The following is a 27,155-nucleotide window of genomic DNA, read 5'->3' as shown; positions in this document are numbered from 1 at the left end:
AAAGAAATTTGAAGTGCATTGGACAAAATCCCTGGGAGGAGTTCGTTCAAATACAACATGTGGAAATCACGCCAAAATGAGAAGAAAATTCAAAATGGCTGACTTCCTGTTTGGAGTAGACTCATGGTGCAAGAGACTTTTTTGTACGTCTATGAAAGTCACACGTGTACCATTTTCATCTCCCTACTCCAAAAAAACCCTATGTGGAGGGGTTTTTGAAAGTTTCAAGGGGACGCTATTGAGGCATTTTGCCCCGCCCACGGGCGACGCCAATATGAATTGTAAGAGGTTGTCATGCTCGACCTGTGTATCAATTTTCATGATGATGTGACAAAATTAAAGCCATCAAAATGAAGAACGTAATTTCATGGCGAATGGGCAATATTTGGCACGCCACCACATGGACGACGTTACTCGTAACTTCACGGCGTTCATCGCCTACGTTCACCAATTTGTTCTGCATGTTTTAGAAGTGGAATGAAGTTGATTGGGTTAACTATGTGACATCAGGACCTCTTAAAGTAAAAATAGGACATTTCCCGCCACCACCGGGGGGCGCTATGGCCCAGGTGGGAACTTGAGATATGTAGACGTTCAGGGCGGAGCCCTCATCATGTCCAGCAAGTTTGAAGGCTCTACGATGAAGTATGTGGGCGTGACAGCCGTTCGAAGTGAAATGGCGTGCTCCGAAAAGCTTGCCAAAGTTTGACAAGCCCTAGCAGCCACGCCTTTTGACTTAATTAGAATCTTTTGATAACTTTTGATCACCATTGTGTTGTGATGATTTTGACCAAATTTGAAAACGATCGGATAAAATCCCTAGGACGAGTTCGTTCAAATGTAAGTAGTGGAAATGGCCAAAAATGGCAAAAATTTGCTCAAAATCGAAACTTAAAATCAAAATGGCTGACTTCACCATGACAGTAAGACTTTTTCGTGCGTCCTGGCATGGTAAATATGTGTACCGAATTTCGTGAGACTACAACGAAAAAAGCCCAATGAGGAGGGGTTTTTGAACATTTCTAGGGGGCGCTATTTCGCAATTTTTCTGCGACCATGTGCGACACCCCCAAAATATCGAATTTCGGATCTGGCCGGACGACTTTGGAAACTTTGAGTTTTTGAGCATGGGAAGAGGCCGAAATTTCGATTTCAAGAGTGAGAATAATAATAATAATAATAAATAATAATAATAATAATAAACAGCGCAATTACAATAGGGTCCTCGTAGGACGTTGCCTACTTGGGCCCTAAAAATAATATAGCACCTTCAACTGCACCACAGACTAAAACAGTTAAATGTGGTCTTTTAAGCATTAGGTCTCTCTCTTCTAAGTCCCTGTTAGTAAATGATATAATAATTGATCAACATATTGATTTATTTTGCCTTAAAAGAAACCTGGTTACAGCAGGATGAATATGTTAGTTTAAATGAGTCAACACCCCCGAGTCACACTAACTGTCAGAATGCTCGAAGCACGGGTCGAGGAGGAGGATTAGCAGCAATCTTCCATTCCAGCTTATTAATTAATCAAAGACCCAGACAGAGCTTTAATTCATTTGAAAGCTTGACTCTCAGTCTTGTCCATCCAAATTGGAAGTCTCAAAAACCAGTTTTATTTGTTATTATCTATCGTCCACCTGGTCGTTACTGTGAGTTTCTCTGTGAATTTTCAGACCATTTTTGGGGAGGTGGTGGTCTAGTGGTTAAGGTGTTGGGCTTGAGACCAGAAGATCCTGGGTTCAAATCCCCGCCTGACTGGAAAATCACTAAGGGCCCTTGGGCAAGGTCTTTAATCCCCTATTGCTCCCGGTGTGTAGTGAGCGCCTTGTATGGCAGTACCCTGACATTGGGGTGAATGTGAGGCATAATTGTAAAGCGCTTTGAGCGTCTGATGCAGATGGAAAAGCGCTATATAAATGTAGTCCATTTACCATTTACCTTTTGTCTGACTTAGTGCTTAGCTCAGATAAGATTATAGTGGGTGATTTTAACATCCACATAGATGCTGAGAATGACAGCCTAAACACTGCATTTAATCTATTATTAGACTCAGTTGGCTTCGCTCAAAATGTAAATGAGCCCACCCACCATTTTAACTGCACTTTAGATCTTGTTCTGACATATGGCATAGAAATTGAAGACTTAACAGTATTCCCTGAAAACCCCCTGTTGTCTGATCATTTCTTAATAACATTTACATTTACTTTAATGGACTACCCAGCAGTGGGGAATAAGTTACATTACAGTAGAAGTCTTTCTGAAAGCGCTGTAACTAGGTTTAAGGATATGATTCCTTCTTTATGTTCTTCAATGCCATATACCAACACAGTGCAGAGTAGTTACCTAAACTCTGTGAGTGAGATAGATTATCTCATCAATAGCTTTACATCCTCATTGAGCACAACTTTGGATGCTGTAGCTCCTCTGAAAAAGAGAGCCTTAAATCAGAAATGCTTGACTCCGTGGTATAACCCACAAACTCGCAGCTTAAAGCACATAACCCGGAAGCTGGAGAGGAAATGGCGTCTCACTAATTTAGAAGATCGTCATTTAGCCTGGAAAAAGAGTCTGTTGCTCTATAAAAAAGCCCTCCTTACGGAGGGCTTTTTTACGGAGCTAGGACATCTTACTATTCATCACTAATTGAAGAAAATAAGAACAACCCCAGGTTTCTTTTCAGCACTGTAGCCAGGCTGACAAAGAGTCAGAGCTCTATTGAGCCGAATATTCCTTTAACTTTAACTAGTAATGACTTCATGACTTTCTTTGCAAATAAAATTGTTGGGAAAGTGTAGGAACACGGACCCACAACAGGAGGCGCAAATGAACGGACAATGGAGGAAGTCAAATAACACTTTTACTGTTGTGAAATAAGCACAACCAACACAACCGATTATAATAATAGATAATAAAGCCGAATCACAAAGGTGTCCTGTGGGCAGGCTCGAAGATAGGAGACGTCTGTCCAAAGCAGAACCGGAACCACACGATTTCCTCCGCCACCGAACCCCGGGAATACTGGAGCCGCCAAGTCCCGAACTCCCAGGTGGCCACTGCCTCCGCTTGTCGGATCCGGTACTGCTGGCGAGGAACAGAAACAGTCAGATGTGGGTGCGCCTGCACCCAGCAACACGTATGGTGGAAAAACCACCTCCACCTCTCGTCAGGAAAAACACTGTAGTGCAAGAATGTGAGTACTTATCCAAAATACAGTCTCCTGCTGTTCTTTTCTCTTTCTGTGTAAAGGCAAAAAGTATTTTATGGTCAAAAGATAATCTGTTTGGCTGGATACGTTACCTCCTTGGTAGAGCGATATCTCGGCAGAGAAGTGGAGATGACGTCTTGCAGATATACCGCTGCGGATCAGATGATTGGTAACAGCTGTCGTACGTGACAGCTGTCACCCTGGCTGCTCCTGTGAGATGGCAGCGCCCTCTGGTGCCTGGAGCCCGCACTCCAGGCAGGGTGCCCTCTGGTGGTGGTGGGCCAGCAGTACCTCCTCTTCAGCGGCCCACACAACAGGACCCCCCCCTCAACGGGCGCCCCCTGGCGCCCGACCAGGCTTGTCCGGGTGGCGGTGGTAGAAATCGGCCAGGAGGGCCGGGTCCAGGATGAAGCTCCTCTTCACCCAGGAGCGTTCTTCGGGGCCGTACCCCTCCCAGTCCACCAAATACTGGAAGCCCCGGCCCATCCTTCGGACATCCAAAAGCCGGCGCACAGTCCAAGCCGGCTCGCCATCGATGATCCGGGCAGGAGGTGGTGCCGGACCCAGAGTACAGAGGGGTGAGGTGTGATGTGGCTTAATCCGGGACACATGGAAAACGGGATGGATCCGCAGTGAGGCCGGAAGCTGAAGCCTCACTGCGGCTGGACTGATGACCCTGAGGATCTTAAACGGACCGATATACCGTTCCTGCAATTTAGGGGAGACCACTTGGAGGGGAATGTCCTTGGTAGACAACCACACTTCCTGCCCTGGCCGATACGTAGGGGCCGGGGTCCGCCGACGGTCTGCTTGGGCCTTCGTCCTCATCCGGGCCCTCAGCAAAGCAGAACAGGCGGCACGTCACACCCGACGGCACTTCCGCAGGTGGGCCTGGACCGAGGGCACACCGACCTCTCCCTCAACCACCGGAAACAAAGGAGGCTGGTACCCCAGACACACCTCGAAAGGGGAGAGGCCGGTGGCTGACGACACCTGGCTGTTATGGGCATACTCGATCCAGGCCAGATGGGTACTCCAGGCCGCCGGGTGCGCGGCCGTCACGCAACGCAGGGCCTGTTCCACCTCCTGATTGGCCCGTTCTGCTTGCCCGTTGGTCTTGGGATGATACCCGGATGAGAGACTCACCGTGGCCCCCAGTTCCCAGCAGAAGCTCCTCCAGACTTGCGAGGAGAACTGGGGACCGCGATTGGAGACAATGTCTGTGGGAATCCCATGCAGCCGGACGACGTGGTGGACCAGGAGGTCCGCTGTCTCCTGGGCCGTCGGGAGCTTCGGGAGGGCCACGAAGTGGGCCGCCTTGGAGAATCGGTCCACTATCGTGAGGATGGTGGTGTTGCCCTGGGACGGCGGGAGGCCCGTGACAAAATCCAGGCCAATGTGGGACCAGGGGCGATGAGGCACGGGCAGCTGCTGAAGCAGTCCCGAAGCCCTGCGATGATCAGCCTTGCCCCTGGCGCAGGTGGTGCAGGCCTGGATATAATCCCGGACGTCGGCCTCTAGGGACGCCCACCAGAAGCGCTGCCGGACAACTGCCACGGTTCTTCGCACCCCTGGATGACAGGAGAGCTTAGAGCCGTGACAGAAGTCCAGGACTGCAGCCCTAGCCTCTGGTGGGACGTAGAGTCTGTTCTTCGGCCCAGTTCCGGGGTCCGGGCTTCGTGCCAGGGCCTCCCGGACAGTTCTCTCTACGTCCCAGGTGAGGGTGGCCACGATAGTGGACTCCGGGATGATGGGTTCCGGTGGATCCGACAACTCCGCTTTGACCTCGTCTTCGTGTACCCGGGACAAGGCATCCGACTTCTGGTTCTTGGTCCCGGGCCGGTAGGTGATGCGGAAGTCAAAACGGCCGAAGAACAGTGACCAGCGGGCTTGCCTGGGGTTCAGCCGCTTGGCGGTCCTGATATACTCCAGGTTCCGGTGGTCAGTGAAAACCGTGAATGGCACGGACGTTCCCTCCAACAGATGTCTCCACTCTTCAAGAGCCTCTTTCACCGCAAGGAGTTCTCGATTGCCGACGTCATAGTTCCGTTTGGCCGGGGTCAACCTGCGGGAAAAATAGGCACACGGGTGAAGGACCTTATCGGTCTTCCCGCTCTGGGAAAGCACAGCTCCTATCCCTGAGTCCGAGGCGTCCACTTCAACCACTAACTGGCGACTAGGATCGGGCTGCACCAGAAAGGGTGCAGATGAGAAGCGCCGTTTCAACTCCTTGAACGCGGCATCGCAACGATCCGACCAGGTGAAGTGGACTTTTGGGGAGGTCAGGGCTGTCAGGGGGCTAACTACCTGACTGTAGCCCTTAATGAACCTCCTATAGAAATTAGCAAAGCCGAGGAACTGTTGCAGCTTCCTACGGCTGGTGTGTTGGGGCCAGTCTCTCACCGCCGCGACCTTGGCCGGATTAGGAGCGACGGAGTTAGGGGAGATGATAAACCCCAGGAAGGACAAAGAAGTGCGGTGGAACTCGCACTTCTCGCCCTTCACAAACAGCCGGTTCTCCAACAACCGCTGCAGGACCTGACGTACATGCCGGACATGGGTCTCAGGATCCGGAGAAAAGATGAGTATATCGTCCAGATATACGAAGACGAATCGGTGCAGGAAATCGCGCAAGACATCATTAACCAATGCTTGGAACGTCGCGGGGGCGTTTGTAAGACCGAACGGCATGACCAGGTACTCAAAGTGACCTAAGGGGGTGTTAAATGCCGTCTTCCACTCGTCTCCCTTCCGGATCCGAACCAGGTGATACGCATTCCTAAGATCTAGCTTAGTGAACATTTGGGCTCCATGCAGGGGCGTGAACACTGAATCAAACAAGGGCAATGGCTATCGGTTACGAACCGTGATTTCGTTCAGCCCCCTGTAATCAATGCATGGACGTAGTCCACCATCCTTTTTTCCCACAAAAAAGAAACCTGCACCCATCGGGGAAGTGGAATTCCGGATCAACCCGGCAGCTAAAGAGTCCTGGATGTAGGTCTCCATTGATTCGCGCTCAGGTCGTGAGAGGTTGTACAGCCTGCTGGACGGAAACTCAACACCTGGCACCAAATCAATGGCACAATTGTACGGGCGGTGCGGGGGAAGGGTGAGCGCCAGATCCTTGCTGAACATGTCCACAAGGTCATGGTACTCCACCGGCACCGTCCCGAGATTGGGCGGGACTCTGACCTACTCCTTAGCCTGGGAACCGGGAGGAACCGAGGAACCTAAACATACCCGATGGCAGGTCTCGCTCCACTGAACCACTACCCCGGACGGCCAATCGATCCGGGGATTGTGTTTTAACATCCAGGGGAACCCGAGAATCACGCGGGAGGTGGCAGGAGTCACAACAAACTCGATCTCCTCCCGGTGGTTCCCTGACACCACCAGAGTTACTGGAGGTGTCTTATGTGTGATTAAAGGGAGTAGGGAGCCATCTAGTGCCCGTACTTGCACAGGTGAAGTAAGTGCCACCAGAGGGAGCCCTGCCTCCCTGGCCCATTTGCTGTCTAGCAAATTCCCCTCAGAGCCCGTGTCCACCAGTGCTGGGGCCTGAAGGGTTAAATCCTCATAAAGGATTGTAACTGGGAGTCGTGTGGCAATATGGGTGTGTCCCACGTGAATGTCTCGGCCCACCCCTAGCCCATTTTCTATGGGCGGGCGTTGGTGTTTAACCGCTCGGGGCAGTCCCTCACCTGATGCTCTATCGAGCCACAAACAAAGCACGCACCGCGGACCAGCCTCCTCTGTCTATCCGGGGGTCTAAATGTGGCCCTGCTCGTGTCCATAGCTTCATCAGCAGGGGGAGCTGTAACCACACGGAGCATATTGGCCGTGGAGCGTGGGGAGGGCGGAGCTCGGTCGGAGCCGGAAGGGAGAGGGACGGCGCGTGCCCGGCCACGCCCTTCGTCTCGTTCCCGACAGCGTTCTTCTAACCGATTGTCTAATCGTATAACGAGATCAATAAGCCCATCTAAATCCCGCGGTTCGTCCTTAGCCACCAGGTGCTCCTTTAGGACCAACGACAGTCCGTTTCCGAAGGCGGCGCGGAGGGCAGTGCTATTCCAGCCGGACCTCGCAGCCGCGATGCGGAAGTCGACTGCATAGGCAGCTGCGCTCCGGCGCCCCTGTCTCATTGACAGCAGCACGGCTGAAGCGGTCTCTCCTCTATTTGGGTGATCGAACACTGTTCTGAACTCCCTCACAAACCCATCATATGTCTGAAGGAGCCGTGAATTCTGCTCCCAGAGCGCTGTAGCCCAAGCGCGTGCCTCACCGTGAAGCAGATTTATTACATAAGCTATCTTGCTGGCATCAGTCGCGTACATGACAGGACGTTGTGCGAAGACGAGCGAACACTGCATAAGGAAGTCCGCGCACGTCTCCACACAACCTCCGTACGGCTCTGGAGGGCTTATGTATGCTTCCGGGGAAGTGGGAGGGGTCGTTGAACGACCTGTGGAACGTCACTGTTACGCACAGGGTCGACAGGAGGGAGAGCCGCAGCAGTGCCCTGAGGGCGCGCTTCCACCTGCGCGGCGAGAGCCTCCACCCTGCGGTTAAGGAGGACGTTCTGCTCGGTCATTAGATCCAACCGAGCCGTGAAAGCGGTGAGGATTCGCTGCAACTCACTGATCATTCCTCCTGCGGACGCCTGTGCGCCCTGTTCTTCCATTGGCCGTTCAACAGCCGGTTGACGCCCCTCGGGATCCATGACGTTGGCCGAGATATCCTGTTGGGAAAGTGTAGGAACACGGACCCACAACAGGGGGCGCAAATGAACGGACAATGGAGGAAGTCAAATAACACTTTTACTGTTGTGAAATAAGCACAACCAACACAACCGATTACAATAATAGATAATAAAGCCGAATCACAAAGGTGTCCTGTGGGCAGGCTCGAAGATAGGAGACGTCTGTCCAAAGCAGAACCGGAACCACACGATTTCCTCCGCCACCGAACCCCGGGAATACTGGAGCCGCCAAGTCCCGAACTCCCAGGTGGCCACTGCCTCCGCTTGTCGGATCAGGTACTGCTGGCGAGGAACAGAAACAGTCAGATGTGGGTGCGCCTGCACCCAGCAACACGTATGGTGGAAAAACCACCTCCACCTCTCGTCAGGAAAAACTCTGTAGTGCAGGAATGTGAGTACTTATCCAAAATACAGTCTCCTGCTGTTCTTTTCTCTTTCTGTGTAAAGGCAAAAAGTATTTTATGGTCAAAAGATAATCTGTTTGGCTGGATACGTTACCTCCTTGGTAGAGTGATATCTCGGCAGAGAAGTGGAGATGACGTCTTGCAGATATACTGCTGCGGATCAGATGATTGGTAACAGCTGTCGTAGGTGACAGCTGTCACCCCGGCTGCTCCTGTGAGATGGCAGCGCCCTCTGGTGCCTGGAGCCCGCACTCCAGGCAAGGTGCCCTCTGGTGGTGGTGGGCCAGCAGTACCTCCTCTTCAGCGGCCCACACAACAAAAATTTTAACTATTAGAGTAAAAATTATTCATAACCATCCCAAAGACATATCTTTATGTTCGGCTGCCTTCAGTAATGCGTGTATTTGGCTAGACTCTTTCTCTCCGATTGTTCTGTCTGAGTTATTTTCATTAGTTACTTCATCCAAACCATCAACATATCTATTAGACCCCATTCCTACCAGGCTGCTCAAGGAAGCCCTACCATTATTTAATGCTTCGATTTTAAATATGATCAATCTATCTTTATTAGCTGGCTATGTACCACAGGCTTTTAAGGTGGCAGTAATTAAACCATTACTTAAAAAGCCATCACATGACCCAGCTATCTTAGCTAATTATAGGCCAATCTCCAACCTTCCTTTTCTCTCAAAAATTCTTGAAAGGGTAGTTGTAAAACAGCTAACTGATCATCTGCAGAGGAATGGTCTATTTGAAGAGTTTCAGTCAGGTTTCAGAATTCATCATAGTACAGAAACAGCATTAGTGAAGGTTACAAATGATCTTCTTATGGCCTCAGACAGTGGACTCATCTCTGTGCTTGTCCTGTTAGATCTCAGTGCAGCTTTTGATACTGTTGACTATAAAATTTTATTACAGAGATTAGAGCATGCCATAGGTATTAAAGGCACTGCGCTGCGGTGGTTTGAATCATATTTATCTAATAGAATACAATTTGTTCATGTAAATGGGATGTCGTCTTCACAGACTTAGTTTAATTATGGAGTTCCACAAGGTTCTGTGCTAGGACCAATTTTATTCACTTTATACATGCTTCCCTTAGGCAGTGTTATTAGAAAGCATTGCTTAAATTTTCTTTGTTACGCAGATGATACGCAGCTTTATCTATCCATGAAGCCAGAGGACACACACCAATTAGTTAAACTGCAGGAATGTCTTTCAGACATAAAGACATGGATGACCTCTAATTTCCTGCTTTTAAATTCATATAAAACTGAAGTTATTGTACTTGGCCCCACAAATCTTAGAAACATGGTGTCTAACCAGATCCTTACTCTGGATGGCATTACCCTGACCTCCAGTAATACTGTGAGAAATCTTGAAGTCATTTTTGATCAGGGTGTTGTATGGCTGGGGGGGCCTGGCTGCCTTTTTGTTTGTCTTTTGTCCTGTCTTTTGTTTTTCCTTCCAGGTGGCTTGCATTTGGGACTGAGTGGCTGTGTAGCTGAGTTTATCAGGACCTCACCCTGATCACCTGAGGCTGATCACCTGCGGCTCGTCAGGACTCACAGCTGTGGTGCATCTACAATGGATTGGAACATGGTGGCATTTAAGACTGGAGTACACAGTGTGTATTTGCCAGAGACTCGACCTTGTGACCAGACGTGTGAGATCGTCGTCTCGGGAGCCATCTCATCATCAGTGGATGCAGAGAACGTCCAGGTTTGATGCATGGTCTGTGAAAGAGGAGGGGGTGAGGTCTCACGCTCGTCAGCACACTTCCTGAGGTACGTTAGATTTTGTGACTAACATTTATACAGTCAGTAAATGTGGTGTCCCTCACACCTTATTATATTGAGTTGTATGTTGGTCGTTTAAATCAGCTTCCTCAGTGGAGTTTTGTGAACTGGATGTTCCATGCCTGCAGGGTGGGAAGCTGATTAATAATTAAGCCAGGAAGTGTTTGCTGTTTGTGCACCTTTGAGTGGTCTCTCTGTGTGTTGAGTGTGGACTCACATAATGATTTCTTCTTTCACAGACTCGGTTTGTCGCGGCCACCTGGGGGGTGTCGGCGGGGTCCTTGGGTCCGAACTGGTTCTGGCTCCGGACCGTTTTGTGCTGCTGGGAGCACACCGCAAATCCGCCACGCCAGACCGCGCACTTATTTGTTTGTATTTTTTCACATCACTGTTATGTTTATTAAACTCTGTTATCCTTTGTACCGTGCTCTGCTTATTTTATACTGGGTCCTTCAAACGCTGGTCGGTTCTCCGGGCTGCGTCCGACACATAACACAGGGTATGTCCTTCAATGCGCATATTAAGCAAATATGTAGGACTGCTTTTTTGCATTTGCGCAATATCTCTAAAATTAGAAAGGTCTTGTCTCAGAATGATGCTGAAAAGCTAATTCATGCATTTATTTCTTCTAGGCTGGACTACTGTAATTCATTATTATCAGGTTGTCCTAAAAGTTCCCTGAAAAGCCTTCAGTTAATTCAAAATGCTGCAGCCAGAGTACTGACAGGGACTAGAAGGAGAGAGCATATCTCACCCATATTGGCCTCTCTTTATTGGCTCCCTGTTAATTCCAGAATAGAATTTAAAATTCTTCTTCTTACTTACAAGGTTTTGAATAATCAGGTCCAATCTTATCTTAGGGACCTCTTAGTACCATATCACCCCAATAGAGTGCTTCGCTCTCAGACTGCAGGCTTACTTGTAGTTCCTAGGGTTTGTAAGAGTAGAATGGGAGGCAGAGCCTTCAGCTTTCAGGCTCCTCTCCTGTGGAACCAGCTCCCAATTCAGATTAGGGAGACAACCGACATCATTGTGTAAAGGATCTTACCACGTGGGCTCAGGAACACTTCAGAAAGCCATTGTCATTTAACACAGTGATGACACCATCAATGCTGAAAGGTACATCCAGGTTTTGGAGCAACACATGCTGCCATCCAAGCAACGTCTTTTTCAGGGACATCCCTGCTTATTTCAGCAAGACAATGCCAAGCCACATTCTGCATGTGTTAACAACAGCGTGGCTTTGTAGTAAAAGAATGCAGGAACTATTCTAGCCTGCCTGCAGTCCAGACCTGTCACTCACTGAAAATGTGTGGTGCATTATGAAGCGCAAAATACGACAACGGAGATCCCGGACTGTTGAACAACTGAAGTCATACATCAAGCAAGAATGGGAAAGAATTCCCCCTACAAAGCTTCAACAATTAGTGTCCTCAGTCACCAAACACTAATTGAGTGTTGTTAGAAGGAAAGGTGATGTAACAGTGGTAAACATACTACTGTCCCAGCTTTTTTGAAATGTGTTGCAGGCATCCATTTCAAAATGAGCAAATATTTGCACAAAAACAATAAAGTTTATCAGTTTGAACATTAAATATCTTGTCTTTGTGGTGTATTCAATTGAATATAGGTTGAAGAGGATTTGCAAATCATTGTATTCTGTTTTTATTTACATTTTACACAACGTCCCAGCTTCATTGGAATTGGGGTTGCAAAGTAAAGACAGAATAGGCCTATGAAGTTGCCTGTGAAGTCTTGTTGCAAAGGTGTCGGGGGCAAGGGGGGGGGGGGGGAGGCACTAAGTCCAGTGTTGCTTATGGTGCATATACCTGCCAAATTACAAAATGTTTTCTCCCAGAGGAGGAACCCCCTGGACTCCCATAGATCGCTGGTTTCCCTGCCAATTTTCTGACCACACCTACACATCAGTGAACGTTTGAATTTCTGTGTACTTTAAATGAAAATTCTGCTAATTTACGGGATACAAGTAAACCTGTCTGAGGCCCTTCAAATAATGTTTTAATATTTACACTAAAACAATATTTAGTCAAGTCAAGTCAAGTCAGCTTTATTGTCATTTCTACAATACATCACAGACATATTGAGAACTGAAATACCTGATCTCTGGACTCCCTGACCTCACAAAAGAAGGTATTTAAGAAATATAATAACAAAGTATAAATATCAAGTGCAGAGATCTAACAGCTGTAAAAAAAAAAAAAAAAAATTGTAATAGTGTAATTGTAACAAAATTATACAAAAGGTAAATTGTAAACAAACAAATACTTGTAGTGCAAAGTGGCAGGACAACATTCAGCAGTAATGGATATGTGCAAATTCCATGACCAGAGCAAGAATATATACAGTTGTTGATCATTGTGCAGAGAGTATTGTATGTATAAAGTGCAATATCTTCACAGCAGCTTAGGTTAGGGAGGTTAGGGAATTGGCGGGAGTGGAAAGTGAAACAGTCCAGTTTGTGTTTATGTGTGAGTGGAGGGCAGCAGGGGGAAAGGGGGCAAAGCAGGGAGGGAATTGAGTGTCCTGACAGCCTGGTGGAAAAAGCTGTCTCTCAGCCGGCTGGTCTTGGCCTGAAGACTGCGCAGTCTCCTCCCCGACGGCAGCAGGCTGAAGAGACTACGTAATGGATGAGTGGGGTCCCTTACGATCCTAGTGGCTTTCCGGGTGAGGCGGGTGTTGTACAGTTCTTGGAGGGGTGGGAGAGAGGTGCCCGTGATCTTCTCCGCTGCTCTCACGATGCGTTGAAGGGACCTACGGCAAGTCGCTGTGCAGGCGCCGTACCACACCGTGATGCAGCATGACAGGACACTCTCGATCGTACCCCTGTAGAACATGCACATGATGTGTGGTGTTGCTCCGACTCTTCGAAGCTTGCGGAGAAAGTAGAGGAGTTGATGAGCCCTCTTGGCCAGTGATGCAGTGTTAGTGGTCCAGGAGCGATCCTCCGACACATGCACACCCAGGAACTTGGTGCTGCTCACCCTCTCCACAGCAGCACCATCGATGGTCAGAGGGGAGTGTTGGGTGTGCACTCTCCTGAAGTCCACAACAATCTCCTTCGTCTTCTCCACATTCAAAAGAAGATTGTTGTTCTCGCACCACATGGTCAGCCGGCTGATCTCGCTCCTGTAGTGGGTCTCGTCGTTGTTGCTGATGAGACCCACCACGGTTGCGTCATCCGCAAACTTGACGATGAGGTTTGAGCTGTGAAGTGGTATGCAGTCGTGGGTCAGCAGTGTGAAGAGGAGGGGGCTCAGCACACATCCCTGGGGGGCCCCCGTGTGTTTTAGTACATCATTGACCTCATGGTGTCATCAATTGACAGATAAGTTTGTTTGTAACTCAAAAAGTTCATAAAAGATGGATTTTAATGACATTTTACAGAGAGAAGATCCTTCAGTCAAGGAAGATTATATGAAAAAAATCTCAATCACATTTCATTACTACTGTACTTTTGTGTGTGTGTGTGTGTGCGCGCACGCACACTATTTACTGTATTTTCATGACTGTTACTATATGTAACAGTGGGTGTATATCTCTGACCCAGTGTCCTCTCTGTCCATCAGCATGCCCGTGTATGGATCCCAGATGCAAAAGAAGTGTGGAAGTCAGCAGAACTTGTCCAAGACTACAATCTCGGCGACCAGACTCTGTTTCTGCTGTTCGACGATGGCACGGTGAGTCAGCTACAGGTCAGGTGAAAATGAGTGGATAATATTCCATGAGAGAGCTGTACACACATTTCTGTAGCAGAACACTGGCAGTGGAGTCCCATAAATCTTTCTGAGCTGCGGCCTTATTCAAGCCAGCTGTAATATTTTGTAATCCTCAGATATTCCTGGGTAAGAAAAACACGGTGCTACTGTTGGCACTAAAGTTTCATGTACAAGAAGGCAAAGTAGTTTCCTCAAAATGGATGTGCTTGAGGGATGGATACACATTTTAAAAGTCAGGTCACAAAGTGTTGAAATGTTTTAGCTGAGTGCTGTTGCTACTTGCAGTTGTCATGTCAAGTTTGGGCATGCTCTTCAGGTTTAGAAATGAGGGAAGATATCATGAGTGAGCAAAGCACAGTGACTGCCATGTAGCATTGACACCAATATTTCAACAATAAAAGCAACTGTAATTGTAGGTAATGGAATTAAGCAAACATATTTTGTCTTTTTAGGAGGTGGAACACAAATTAGATCCCCTATCCAAGGCACTGCCACCGCTACGAAACCCCAACATCCTGGTGGGCGAAAATGACCTCACAGCCCTCAGCTACCTTCATGAACCAGCGGTCCTACACAACCTCAAAGTGCGCTTCATTGACTCCAAGTTAATTTACACATATTGTGGTAAAGAGCTTTGTGTGCATTAACTTTTGATATCATTGTCTCACCAGTAGACTTTGGAGCCTGACTTAATCTGCTCTTTGTGCTGACTACTGCGGCTGATGTGGTAGATTTTGAAAGAACACCGATGTGTACTACATAAACTTGGGATCACAAATACACACAAAATGTGTCTAAATTCAGGATTCATTTGATAGTTAGTTGAATTCATGCAATATAACATATCACAAATTTTGAATTTTGTCTCGTTTTGTGAATTCAGGTATTGTCCTGGTTGCCATCAATCCTTATGAGAGTCTGCCAATCTATGAAGCTGACATTATCCATGCTTATAGTGGGCAGAACATGGGAGACATGGACCCTCATATATTTGCAGTAGCAGAAGAAGCATACAAACAGATGGCCAGGTTTGTCTCCTCCTATTTAAATTTTAAATGATAAAACAAGCTATTCTTTTTTTTTAAGCTGTGCCTTTATACAGTATGTATCTGATATTTGGTGTTTTCTGTCACATCTGTGCATGCAGAGATGAAAGAAACCAGTCCATCATAGTGAGTGGTGAGTCTGGGGCGGGTAAAACGGTCTCTGCTAAGTACGCTATGCGTTACTTTGCCACAGTCAGCAGTTCGTCCGGAGGGTCTACTGTTGAGGAGAGAGTGTTGGCCTCCAACCCCATAATGGAAGTGAGGTTTGGTACTCATGGTAAAACAGAATTCTACAATGCTAATCTTATTGATGACTCCATGTGTGTTTTTTTCTAGGCCTTTGGGAATGCCAAAACGATAAGGAATGACAACAGCAGTCGATTTGGGAAGTACATTGAGATCGGGTTTGACAAGAAGTATTGTATAATTGGAGCTAACATGAGGACCTACTTACTGGAAAAGTCTCGAGTAGTGTTTCAGGTAAAATTCACTTGCATATGTTTGACCTGTCTGTCCTTAAATGGTAGTTTAATCTCACGCTATGACAGATCAAGGAAATGTATGAGGAGCTGATTCTATACGCTCGTGTTCATTTTTGTCTGACAAAAGTAATTTTCCCATCCGCAAAATGCGCACATTGTCAGATGATGTCTGCCAAGTCCATCTGCAAGATTTGGTGTGTTCAGAACTTTATATCAGACATCATGCCAGGGAACTTTGCTGCTTGCACTTTTTTTTTTTTGTCATTTTGTCCTCTGTATGTCATTTATTTTTCCTGCCGTTGTCCGACAGTTCATTCTGCTATTCTGATTGGTCAAAAGTCCAGCAAGTGGAGAAAGGTCCAACGCAGTAAGCACAGCTCCACGTCTGGAAGAAACAGACAGCGTGCTCCCTTTCTCTCTCTCTCTCTCTCTCTCTCTCTCTCTCTCTCTCTCTCTCTCTCTCTCTCTCTCTCTGTCTGTCTCTCTCTCTTTCTCTCTCTCTGTCTCTCTCTCTCTCTCCCTCTCTCTCTCTCTCTCTCTATCTCTCCATCTGTCTCTTGTTGTGAACTGATCAAAAATGTAGTTAAAAGAACTAAGATCTGGAGGGTAAAAAAAATGTTATTTTTCTATACCTGTATGATGCCTTGCTTTTCTTTTACATCTGTGTGCGCCACCTTTAGGCTGATGGAGAAAGGAACTATCATGTATTCTACCAGTTGTGTGCCTCATCCAATTTACCAGAGTTCAAATCCTTCAAGTTAGGTATATTATCTGTACAATATTACCCTTCCATTAGCAGTACTTGGGAATTAAGGTCAAAATGTTTTACTTGGGCAGTTACTGTGATTTTTCACGTTACCAGTTGTAACAGGTACTGTACACTACCAGTTTATTATATGTGTTTTATGTGTCAAGGCTCTGCTGATGACATTCACTGCACTAACCAGGGTCAGAGCCCAATGATAGATGGAGTGGATGATGCCAAGGAAATGTGGAACACAAGGAAGGCTTTCTCACTGTTAGGTGATTCTTAGCAGTTGCTTGTCAACACAAAACAATTTATATGTTTAATTACTAGTATTGTGTCAACTGTTACATTGCTATGAAATGGTTGACAAATGATTCTTTTGTTTGCATTTTCTCAGGAATTACTGAAAATGATCAAATGGCACTTTACCAGATTCTGGCAGCTATTCTCCATCTTAGCAATGTGGAAGTGAAACCTCATAGTGCAGACAGAAGCAGCATTTTGGTAAATACAGATTACCTCTGACTTTAATGAGAGGATAAGTGTTTTTGAGTATTTGATATAATACCTTAATTATTCAGAATGTTTCATTGCGGTTTTGTGATGTTTCACCTATTGCACTATTATTCCCAGCCAAACAATACCCATCTGATGTTGTTTTGTGAGTTAATGGAGGTGCCTTGTGAGGAAATGGCCCACTGGTTATGCCATAAAAAGCTTAAGATGTCCACAGAAACGTATGTGAAGTCTCTTCCAAAAATGGATGCAGTCAATGGCCAAGATGCCCTAGCCAAACACATCTACGCCAGGCTCTTTAACTGGATTGTTAACAGCATTAACGAGGCTTTAAAATCAAAATTGAAGCAACACTCATTCATTGGTGTACTTGACATTTACGGGTATGTCTCTGCCTTGAAGAGTGTTGTTTTTCCATACATATTCCACACTGTACATGTTTAAACTGGTTGTATTTTTTCCTCAGGTTTGAAACATTTGATATTAACAGCTTTGAACAATTTTGTATTAATTATGCCAATGAGAAGCTGCAACAGCAGTTCAACCTGGTAGGTGCTTTTCTTTGATTTGAGGTCATTTTCAAGTGAAAACTTATTTGAAAATCATTGACAGCTTTTATTCACTCCAGCATGTCTTCAAACTGGAGCAAGAGGAGTACATGAGAGAGGATATCCCTTGGACATTGATTGACTTCTATGACAACCAACCATGCATAGATCTCATTGAGGCCAAGATGGGTGTCCTGGACCTTCTGGATGAAGAGTGCAAAGTAAAATGTTGTATTTTTTTCCCACCAGTAGTCAGTTTAGCTAGTTTCCGCTGGAGGAATAGCCACTGTATTATGGCTGGAGGCTATGAGTAAGGCTCTGACTGAGTAATGCGTCAGCTTTTCCTCTTTCCATAGATGCCCAAAGGCTCTGATGACACATGGGCCCAGAAACTGTACAACACCCACCTGAAGCAGAATGGCCACTTTGACAAACCCAGAATGTCTGTCAGAGCCTTTATTATCCTGCACTTTGCAGACAAGGTATTTAATATTTAGATGAAATATGATAATTTGATTTATTGTCAAGCTGGAGTTCAGAGCTGAACAAGAGCTGCTGTCTGAATTATTTAAAGAAGTGTGTGATCTTATACGTTTGCATGGTCTCTGTATTTTTCTTTTCCCTTCAGCACTTTCACAGTGTAAACATGTACAGTTAACGTGATTTGGAAAGGCTTTAATTATCCCTGTCAACACTATAAATAATCTATCTAGTTCATACTGTGTATAATGAATATGACCTTTGGCCTTTTTGTAGCTTACAGTTTGTCCTTTGTCACTAGGTGGAGTACCAGTGTGAGGGCTTCCTGGAGAAAAACAAGGACACAGTCAATGAGGAGCAGATAAATGTGCTGAAAAAGAGCAAGGTGTATTTATTTATTTATTTTTAATATTCCGGTATCTGTCATCTTAAACCAGCTGATCTCTTTTCATTTCCTTCACAAAGTGACTCAGTCTTTTTTTGGGGTGGGGGGGGCATGAAATGGACTTTGTGCATTTTTGTGTCAATAATGTTTTAACTCTAAGAGTAAATGACAGCCTTGTAGGTTTTATGTTGTAATTTACTGAGTACACTGCCTAGAATTGTTCAACCAAATCTATTGGCGGAAATACACCCTTTCAGGGAGTTTAGATGGGAAACACTGCCATCTGCTGGTCAGTGACAGGTTTCTCTTCTGCATTTCTAGTTTAATTTGCTGCTGAAGCTGTTTGAGGAGAATGAGAAGGCCACAAGTTCCACAAGCAGGCAGTCTGCTGTTTCGAGACCTGGTCAGACTGAGAGGGATAACAAAAAGACTGTTGGACAGCAGGTGAGCATATAAACATGTTAAGTTCACATGTGGACTGTATGTGTCTATTTAAAATCTGGCACAGTGCATTATTTCAGTTCATATACAGTGATACTGCAGACTTAAAACTTGATATTTGCATAATCTACAGATTATTTATTTACATACCTACCTATTCAAGGTTTATTATTGATTATGTTCTCAGTTTCGACAGTCTCTGCATTTGCTGATGGACACTCTTAATTCAACAACTCCTCACTATGTGCGCTGCATTAAGCCAAATGACCATAAGGCTCCATTTAGGTGAGCAAAATGTCCATTATGTATTTATAAGCAAAATAAACCCAAGAAAAATTTGTACCCTGTTAGTGGAACTGCAAATGAGAAATGTTAGTAATGGGTGATAGTAATATACCATCTCTTTTGAAGCTTGGACCCTCTGAGGGCAGTGCAGCAGCTACGTGCATGCGGCATCCTGGAAACGATCCGGATCTCAGCAGAAGGATTCCCATCTAGGTAACATATCAACACCGGCAGCTGGTACAAAGCACAGGGGCATGGTTATTTTGAATAACATCAGTTTGTTCTCAACGACGTGTGATTACAGGGTTCAAATAGATCCTTAAAACCAGGCACTGAATTTGTTCATCTAAAAATAAAGCTTTAATTGGTATTAAAATGTGCTAAATCAGTCTTTCAAAAAGTCTGGGAAGTACGATTTTATTCACGTTGTTTTCCTGACATTGCAGTTAAAAAATATCAGAATAAATGGCTTTCTCTCTCTCTCTCTCTCTCTCTCTCTCTCTGTTTATATATGCACATATAAAATTCATTCAGCGCCTCTTGTCACACCACACAAAGAGAGATATAAAAAACAGCAAATCTCTTGTTTGTTGCCAGAAGATGTAACTTATGTGATGACAAGTGGAAGGGTGAATTTATTCAAAATGGGCTTTTCAGAGAAGATTTTGGAGCATGATTTAATCCAATAACCATGAACTTTGTTACAAAAACATGTGGACACATTTATGTGGACAAGTCATTTATGTTATTGGTGGGGTTTTTTTTTCCTCCCCTTCATTTTAGGTTTTTGTAATGTTGGCCTTAAAATTTAATTCTGATTGGCATTAAAAAAATCTGAAATGAATGAATGAACATGTAACTGCTTTTTTCTTAACACAGCTATTGTATGAGCATAAGGTTGCGGTCATTCAGAGGTGTGTTAAAGGATGGCTGGCCAGGCAGCATTATAAACACTCTTTGGCAGCTGTTGTGCTGTTACAGAGCTGTGTACGTCACATGAGGGCCAAGTAGGAAATCCATCTATTGTGAGAAGTGAAGTGGGCTTGTAACCAGAGGATGTTCAGTTTAAATCTCTGTCAGGCTGGAAAATTGCTAAGGGTCCAGTGGCAAGGTCCTTAATCTCCAAGTTGCTCCCACTTTGCAAGTTGGGCACCTTGCATGGCAGCACCCTGGCATCAGTGTGTGTGTGGTGTGAAAATAGGCGAATATGAAGCACTGAAAGTGCTATGTCAATGTGGTCTGTTTACCATTTTAAAATGTCTTAAATCTGTCTTTCCTTAAGATGTAGGAGCCCTGGATTACATAGAGCCATAAAAATATTATGAACTCAGCTTGACCTTTTTTTCCCTGTGAATTTTTTAGATGGACCTATCAAGAATTCTTTAGTCGTTACCGTGTTCTGATGACACAAAAAGATATTCATCCTGATAGAAAACAGACCTGCAAAAATGTCTTCAAAGAACTTGTCAAGGTATGAATTTTTATTTTAGCATGATTTAAGTGTTCTTGTGTTATATGTATGGTAATATGTGCTGTTACATCAGCTGTGCTTCTTTTTATTTGTAGGACCAGGATAAGTACCAGTTTGGCAAAAACAAGATTTTCTTCAGAGCTGGTCAGGTGGCTTACCTGGAGAAGCTGCGTTCTGACAAACTCCGTAAAGCTTGTATTAACATCCAGAAAACTATTCGCTGCTGGCTGGTTCGTAAAAAATACCTGCGAATGAGGGAATCTGCCATCACCATACAGAAAGTGGTGCGGGGTCATCAGGCACGCTGGTGAGGAGAGAATATTAAAAAAACAACTTCTTATGAAATTGATCATTTTTATTGTACTTCTTAAAGATTTTTTTTTTCTCCCCTCACCGCTTGCAGTTATGTTAAGGTCCTTCGGTGGACCAGAGCAGCTGTCATCATCCAAAAGTATGTTCGTATGTGGGCAGCCAGGAGGTCCTATCAGAAGCAGCGTTCTGCAGCGATCACCATCCAGTGCTGCTTTAGGGCCTACGTGTCGAAACAACAACGCTACAAAGTAAGTGATTGACAAGACATAGGTCGTGATTAAACACTCACATGGGCTTATTTGATTTTACTAACATCTCTTTTCATAGTTGAGAACAAGTTTACTTTTTGAAGAAAATGATGTCAGTTTCAGCTTTGATTTTTAATTTGTTCACTGTGTTTTTGTTTTTTTTCTTTTTTGTAAGCACCAGTGTTTGAAAGGGTTTTAAGAAGACGGAAGGCTTTTTTTTTAAAGCTGATATTATAATTAAACAGCAAAGTTGGGATACTGAGGCCTAATCCTGTAAACAGCAATGTACACACAATCATTAAAGGTTTTCAGCTCACATTCAGAAATTGATTTGGGTCAAGTTCAGTTCATAGCAGTGCTGATTCAGTGAAAAGTGCTTACAGCAGTACTGTCTGTGTAACATTGTTTGTGTTCCCTGGGCCTTAATTGTTGTGTACAGAGTGACAACACTTACATTTAACTTGTTGATCTCATTTACACATTTTAATTGAAGTGGTGAAATTACACAGATCATAGCTGGGACCTGTATTTTTTAAGCCCTATATCACAAAAAAAAAAAAACTGGAACCAATAATAAGAAATTTATGTTTGAAACTATGACCTGGTCAACACTAGGTTGAACCCTGAGACACACAATATTATACTTAAAAAAAATCCCAACTTGCTTTCATTTAAAATGCAGAAACATCCCCAAAAAATTAACTATTCAGATTTTTGTTACACATTCCATGTCTTAGAAGTTTAGTTGGTATTTACATGTAACTGTGCTTTTTTCTTAACACAGCTGTTGTATGAGCATAAGGTTGCGGTCATCCAGAGGTGGGTTAAAGGATGGCTGGCCAGGCAACATTATAGACGCTCTTTGGCAGCTGTCGTGCTGTTACAGAGCTGTGTACGTCGCATGAGGGCCAAGAAGGAATTAAAAAAGCTTAAAGTGGAAGCACGTTCTGTGGAGCACTTCAAGAAACTCAACATTGGCATGGAGAACAAGATCTTGCAGTTACAGCACAAGATCAATGAACAGGTAACTTGTATGTGTCAGTCTAGATATCCAGTGCATCTAGCAAGGAAAAAAATGTGTTGTTTGGATAGACGTTGGATCATTAGGAATCACATGCACTGTGTCTACCCTTCAGCAAAAGGAAAACAAAGAGCTCAATGAGAGGCTGAGTGTTGCTGAGAAAACCAAGGCTATGGAGAGGGAGAGTCTGAGCAGAGAAATGGAAATCCTGCGTGAATCAGAGCGGGAGACCAGAACCAGAGCAGAAACACTTCCGTCACTGTTGGAGCAACTCTCCTTCCTTCAGCAGGAGCTGGAAAACACCCACAGAGAGAAAAAGAACCAAGAACAACAGGCGAGGATTTATAAGGAGCAGACAGAGAAGGTAGGCCTTCTGCGTATTTGTGTTTGTTCACCAACTTTACTGCTTGGGACCTTCTGCAGTGGTTTCTGAGAAGTGCTATTGCACCATATTGCTAAAGTACAAGAGATATCGCCAAAGACTTGCAAAGTTTTCTCTAGTACCCCCACTTTCTTTGCTTTCACTTCTGTTTTATTCTCCCAAATCAATTTGTTGAGTGAACAAGTCATCACTTGTTTTGATTTGCTTTCCTTCATCATGCTGTCTGCCACACTTGATAGAAACTATTTTAGACACACAGCATTTACAAACAATGTCCCAAGAAATACGTTTTAAGTCTTTGGGATACCACAGCTAATATTGTCTAAGCGCTATTAATATACAAATGATCACCTGGAACAGTGACAGTACAACATTCACAGTAAACCTCTTTGCTGTGTAACCACCACTACTTTTGAATGTAAAACTACCTGCACCAACACAGGGAACCAGAAACCAGAAGTATTAATAACTTTGCTTATGTGATGATCATTAGTGTGCTTTCTGAAAATTTCATATGTGTCAGTCCCAGAACTGGTGGTCTGCTTAGCCTATACGAGGTCTATTAGAAAAGTATCCGACCTTATTATTTTTTTCAAAAACCATATGGATTTGAATCACGTGTGATTACATCAGACATGCTTGAACCCTCGTGGGCATGCAAGAGTTTTTTCACGCCTGTCGGTTACGTCATTCACCTGTGGGCAGTCTTTGAGTGAGGAGTCGCCCACCCTCTTGTCGATTTTTTCATTGTTTAGGAATGGCTCTGTTGTGAAAGTGTAGTGACACGGACCCACAACAGGGGGCGTTAACGAACGGACAATGGATAAGCCAAAAAGTAACAATTTAATGTTGTGAATTGCACAACGGAATACAGACAATAACAATTGAGGAGTACAGACAATCATACACAAGGTGACATGTGGGCAGGCTTATGATAGAAGACGTCTGTCCAGAGAAGAGCCAGATCCCACACGGCTTCCACCGCCAGCGGATCTGAAGAACACCGGAGCCGCCAAGTCCCAAGTCCCAGGTGGCCACCGTCTCCAGCTGTCAGACCTGGTACTGCTGGCAGAAACAGAAACAGTTAATGGTGGGTGTGTGAAGACACACCCAGTAATCCTTCCTTGCTCAGTTCCTCCGGGAGGGAGAACCTCCACCTCCAGAAACAGAGTCACCCGTGCAGCTCCTGTCAGTCACTTCCCTGGAAGGAGTGAGAGGCGAAGACGTCGCTCTCACACTTTCCGCCAATCCAGCTTCCGACTGTAGCCACAAGAAAATGGCTGCACACAGAACAACGTTTAGTAACAGATAATTACTGCAGAGAGAGTTACCTTGAGTGGTAGCTGATTTCTCGGCGGGGAGGTGGAGTGGCAGTCCGGCCTTTATTGTGATGGTGATGTGTAACAAGTGACAGCTGTCACTCCCGGTTGCTATGATGCCCTCTCGTGCTTGAAGCCCGCACTTCAAGCAGGGCGCCATCTGGTGGTGGTGGGCCAGCAGTACCTCCTCTTCAGCGGCCCACACAACAGGACCCCCCCCTCAATGGGTGCCTCCTGGCGACCGACCAGGCTTGTCCGGGTGACGCCGGTAGAAGTCAGCCAGGAGGGCCGGGTCCAGGATGAAGCTCCTCTTCACCCAGGAGCGTTCTTCAGGTCCATACCCCTCCCAGTCCACCAAATACTGGAACACCCGGTCCTTCCGACGGACGTCCAGGAGCCGACACACGGTCCAAGCCGGCTCCCCGTCGATGATCCGGGCAGGAGGCGGCGCCGGTCCGGGGGTACAGAGGGATGAAACATGATGAGGTTTGATGCGTGACACATGGAAAACCCGGTGGATCTGCAGCGAAGCTGGCAGCTTCAGCTTCACTGCGGCTGGAGTGAGGACTTTGAGTATGGTGAAAGATCCAATGTATCTGTCCTTCAACTTCTGGGATTCCACTTGCAGGGGAATGTCTTTTGTGGAAAGCCAAACCTCCTGCCCAGGCTGATACGTAGGGGCCGGGGCACGCCGGCGGTCTGCATGGTTCTTGGCCCTCATCCGGGCTTTGAGCAGGGCAGAGCGGGCGGCACGCCACACCCGACGACACCTCCTCAGATGGGCCTGGACCGAGGGCACCCCGACCTCTCCCTCCACTAGCGGGAACAATGGGGGCTGGTACCCCAAACACACCTCAAACGGGGAGAGGCCGGTAGCCGATGATACTTGGCTGTTGTGAGCGTACTCCAAATGGTTGCTCCAGGCCGTCGGATGCGCTTAGGTTACGCAGCGGAGGGCCTGCTCCAATTCCTGGTTCGCCCGCTCTGCCTGTCCGTTCGTCTGAGGATGGTACCCGGACGAGAGACTCACGGTGGCCCCCAGTTCCCTGCAGAAACTCCTCCAGACCTGAGAGGAGAACTGGGGACCACGGTCTGAGACGATATCCGATGGAATCCCATGCAGACGCACGACGTGGTGGACCAGGAGGTCTGCAGTCTCCTGGGCCGTCGGGAGCTTCGGGAGGGCCACGAAGTGGGCCGCCTTGGAGAACCGGTCCACTATCGTGAGGATGGTAGTCATGCCCTGGGACGGCGGGAGGCCCGTGACAAAGTCCAGGCCGATGTTAGACCAGGGGCGATGAGGCACGGGCAGAGGCTGGAGGAGGCCTTGGGCCTTGTGGTGGTCGGCTTTGCCCCTGGCGCAGGTGGTGCAGGCCTGGACATACTCCCGGACGTCAGCTTCCATAGATGCCCACCAGAAGCGCTGCCGGACCACTGCCACGGTCCTTCGCACCCCTGGATGACAGGAGAGCTTGGAACCGTGACAGAAGTCTAGGACCGCAGCCCTGGCCTCTGGTGGGACGTACAACTTGTCCTTCGGACCTGTCCCCGGGTCCGGGTTCTGTGTCAGGGCCTCCCGGATGGTCTTCTCCACGTCCCAGGTGAGGGTGGCCACGACAGTGGACTCAGGGATGATGGTTTCCGTAGGGTCTGACAGCTCGGTCTTGACCTCCTCTTCGTGCACCCAGGGCGTCAGATCGTTGGTTCTTCGTCCCGGGGTGGTAGGTGATCCGAAAGTCAAAACGCCCGAAGAACAGTGACCAGCGGGCTTGCCTGGCGTTCAGACGCCTGGCGGTCCGAATGTACTCCAGGTTCCGATGGTCCGTGAAAACCGTAAATGGTACCGATGCTCCCTCCAACAGGTGTCTCCACTCCTCCAGAGCCTCTTTCACCGCTAGACGTTCCTGATTGCCGATGTCATAGTTCCTTTCAGCCGGGGTCAACCTGCGGGAAAAGTAGGCACATGGATGGAGAACCTTGTCGGACTCCCCACTCTGGGATAGCACGGCTCCTATCCCTGAGTCAGAGGCGTCCACTTCAACTATAAACTGGCGATTGGGATCGGGCTGCACCAGAACTGGTGCAGTCAAGAATCGGTGTTTCAACTCCCTAAACGCGGCTTCGCACCGATCCGACCAGGTGAAGGGGACTTTTGTGGAGGTCAGGGCTGTCAGGGGGCTAACTACCTGACTGTAGCCTTTGATGAACCTCCGGTAGAAATTTGCAAAACCGAGGAACTGTTGCAGTTTCCTACGGTTTGTTGGTTGGGGCCAGTCTCTCACCGCCGCAACCTTGGCCGGATCAGGGGCGACGGAGTTGGAGGAGATTATGAACCCCAGGAAGGACAAAGAAGTGCGGTGGAACTCACACTTCTCGCCCTTCACAAACAGCCGGTTCTCCAACAACCGCTGCAGGACCTGACGTACATGCTTGACATGGGTCTCACGATCCGGAGAAAAGATGAGTATATCATCTAGATATACGAAGACAAACTGATGCAGGAAGTCCCGCAAGATGTCATTAACCAATGCTTGGAACGTCGCGGGCGCATTGGTGAGACCGAACAGCATGACCAGGTACTCAAAGTGACCTAACGGGGTGTTAAATGCCGTCTTCCACTCGTCTCCCTCCTGGATCCGAACCAGGTGATAAGCATTCCTGAGATCCAGTTTAGTGAAAATTTGGGCTCCATGCAAGGACGTGAACACTGAATCCAACAGAGGTAACGGGTATCGGTTGCGAACCGTGATCTCGTTCAGCCCTCTGTAATCAATGTATGGACGGAGTCCGCCGTCCTTCTTGCCCACAAAAAAGAAACCATCACCCATCGGGGAGGTGGAGTTCCGGATCAGCCCGGCAGCTAACGAGTCCCGGATGTAGGTCTCCATTGATTCGCGTTCCAGACGTGAGAGGTTGTACAGCCTGCTGGACGGGTACTCGGCGCCCGGGATCAAATCAATGGCACAATCATACGGACGGTGCGGGGGCAGCGTGAGTGCCAGATCCTTGCTGAAGACGTCAGCAAGGTCATGGTACTCGGCTGGCACCGCCGGCAGATTGGGGGGTACTAAAACCTCCTCCTTAGCCGTCACACCGGGTGGAACCGAGGATCCTAAACACTCCCGGTGGCAGGTTTCGCTCCACTGAACTACAACCCCAGATGGCCAATCAATCTGGGGATTGTGTTTTAACATCCATGGAAAACCCAAAATCACTTGGGAGGTAGAAGGTGTTACATAAAACACAATCTCCTCCCTGTGATTTCCAGATGCAACCAATGTCACTGGCTGTGTCTGGTGTGTGATTAGTGGAAGAAGGGTGCCATCTAGTGCCCGCACCGACAATGGTGACGGTAAGGCCACTAGAGGGAGCCCAACCTCCTTTGCCCATCTGCTATCCAGCAGATTCCCTTCCGACCCCGTGTCCGTGTCCAGTGCTGGGGCGTGAAGGATTAAATCCCCGCTCAGGATCGTGACTGGGATGCGTGCAGATTTTCGGGGTCTCCCCGCGTGGGTATTGTGACCCACCCTTAGCCCAGTCTCTAAGGACGAGTGCTGCTG

General features: G+C 46.9%; 1 protein-coding gene across 2 annotated transcripts in view; it reads left to right on the top strand.

Annotated features, from left to right (window-relative positions):
• Positions 1-27,155, top strand: part of LOC117515577 (unconventional myosin-Va-like) — an 83,685-nt gene that overhangs the window by 8,013 nt on the left and 48,517 nt on the right. Inside the window, exons 2-22 of one of the 2 annotated variants that reach the window (XM_034176194.1) lie at positions 13,762-13,872; positions 14,364-14,535; positions 14,795-14,939; positions 15,059-15,215; positions 15,294-15,437; positions 16,120-16,201; positions 16,355-16,462; positions 16,585-16,691; positions 16,821-17,086; positions 17,170-17,251; positions 17,332-17,472; positions 17,608-17,733; positions 18,033-18,116; positions 18,438-18,560; positions 18,745-18,842; positions 18,969-19,055; positions 20,205-20,313; positions 20,409-20,620; positions 20,717-20,873; positions 21,658-21,897; positions 22,010-22,258. In XM_034176194.1, coding sequence (XP_034032085.1) covers positions 13,762-13,872; positions 14,364-14,535; positions 14,795-14,939; positions 15,059-15,215; positions 15,294-15,437; positions 16,120-16,201; positions 16,355-16,462; positions 16,585-16,691; positions 16,821-17,086; positions 17,170-17,251; positions 17,332-17,472; positions 17,608-17,733; positions 18,033-18,116; positions 18,438-18,560; positions 18,745-18,842; positions 18,969-19,055; positions 20,205-20,313; positions 20,409-20,620; positions 20,717-20,873; positions 21,658-21,897; positions 22,010-22,258 — 3,000 coding nt within the window. The remainder of the gene's footprint in view (positions 1-13,761; positions 13,873-14,363; positions 14,536-14,794; positions 14,940-15,058; positions 15,216-15,293; positions 15,438-16,119; positions 16,202-16,354; positions 16,463-16,584; positions 16,692-16,820; positions 17,087-17,169; positions 17,252-17,331; positions 17,473-17,607; positions 17,734-18,032; positions 18,117-18,437; positions 18,561-18,744; positions 18,843-18,968; positions 19,056-20,204; positions 20,314-20,408; positions 20,621-20,716; positions 20,874-21,657; positions 21,898-22,009; positions 22,259-27,155) is intronic. The other variant, XM_034176195.1, reaches the window with a different exon arrangement.

The sequence above is a fragment of the Thalassophryne amazonica genome, chromosome 8 (assembly GCF_902500255.1).
Source record: "Thalassophryne amazonica chromosome 8, fThaAma1.1, whole genome shotgun sequence".
Classification (NCBI taxonomy): Eukaryota; Metazoa; Chordata; class Actinopteri; order Batrachoidiformes; family Batrachoididae; genus Thalassophryne; species Thalassophryne amazonica.
The sequence above is the reverse complement of the archived record's forward strand: the minus strand, read 5'-3'. Positions and strand labels throughout refer to the sequence as shown.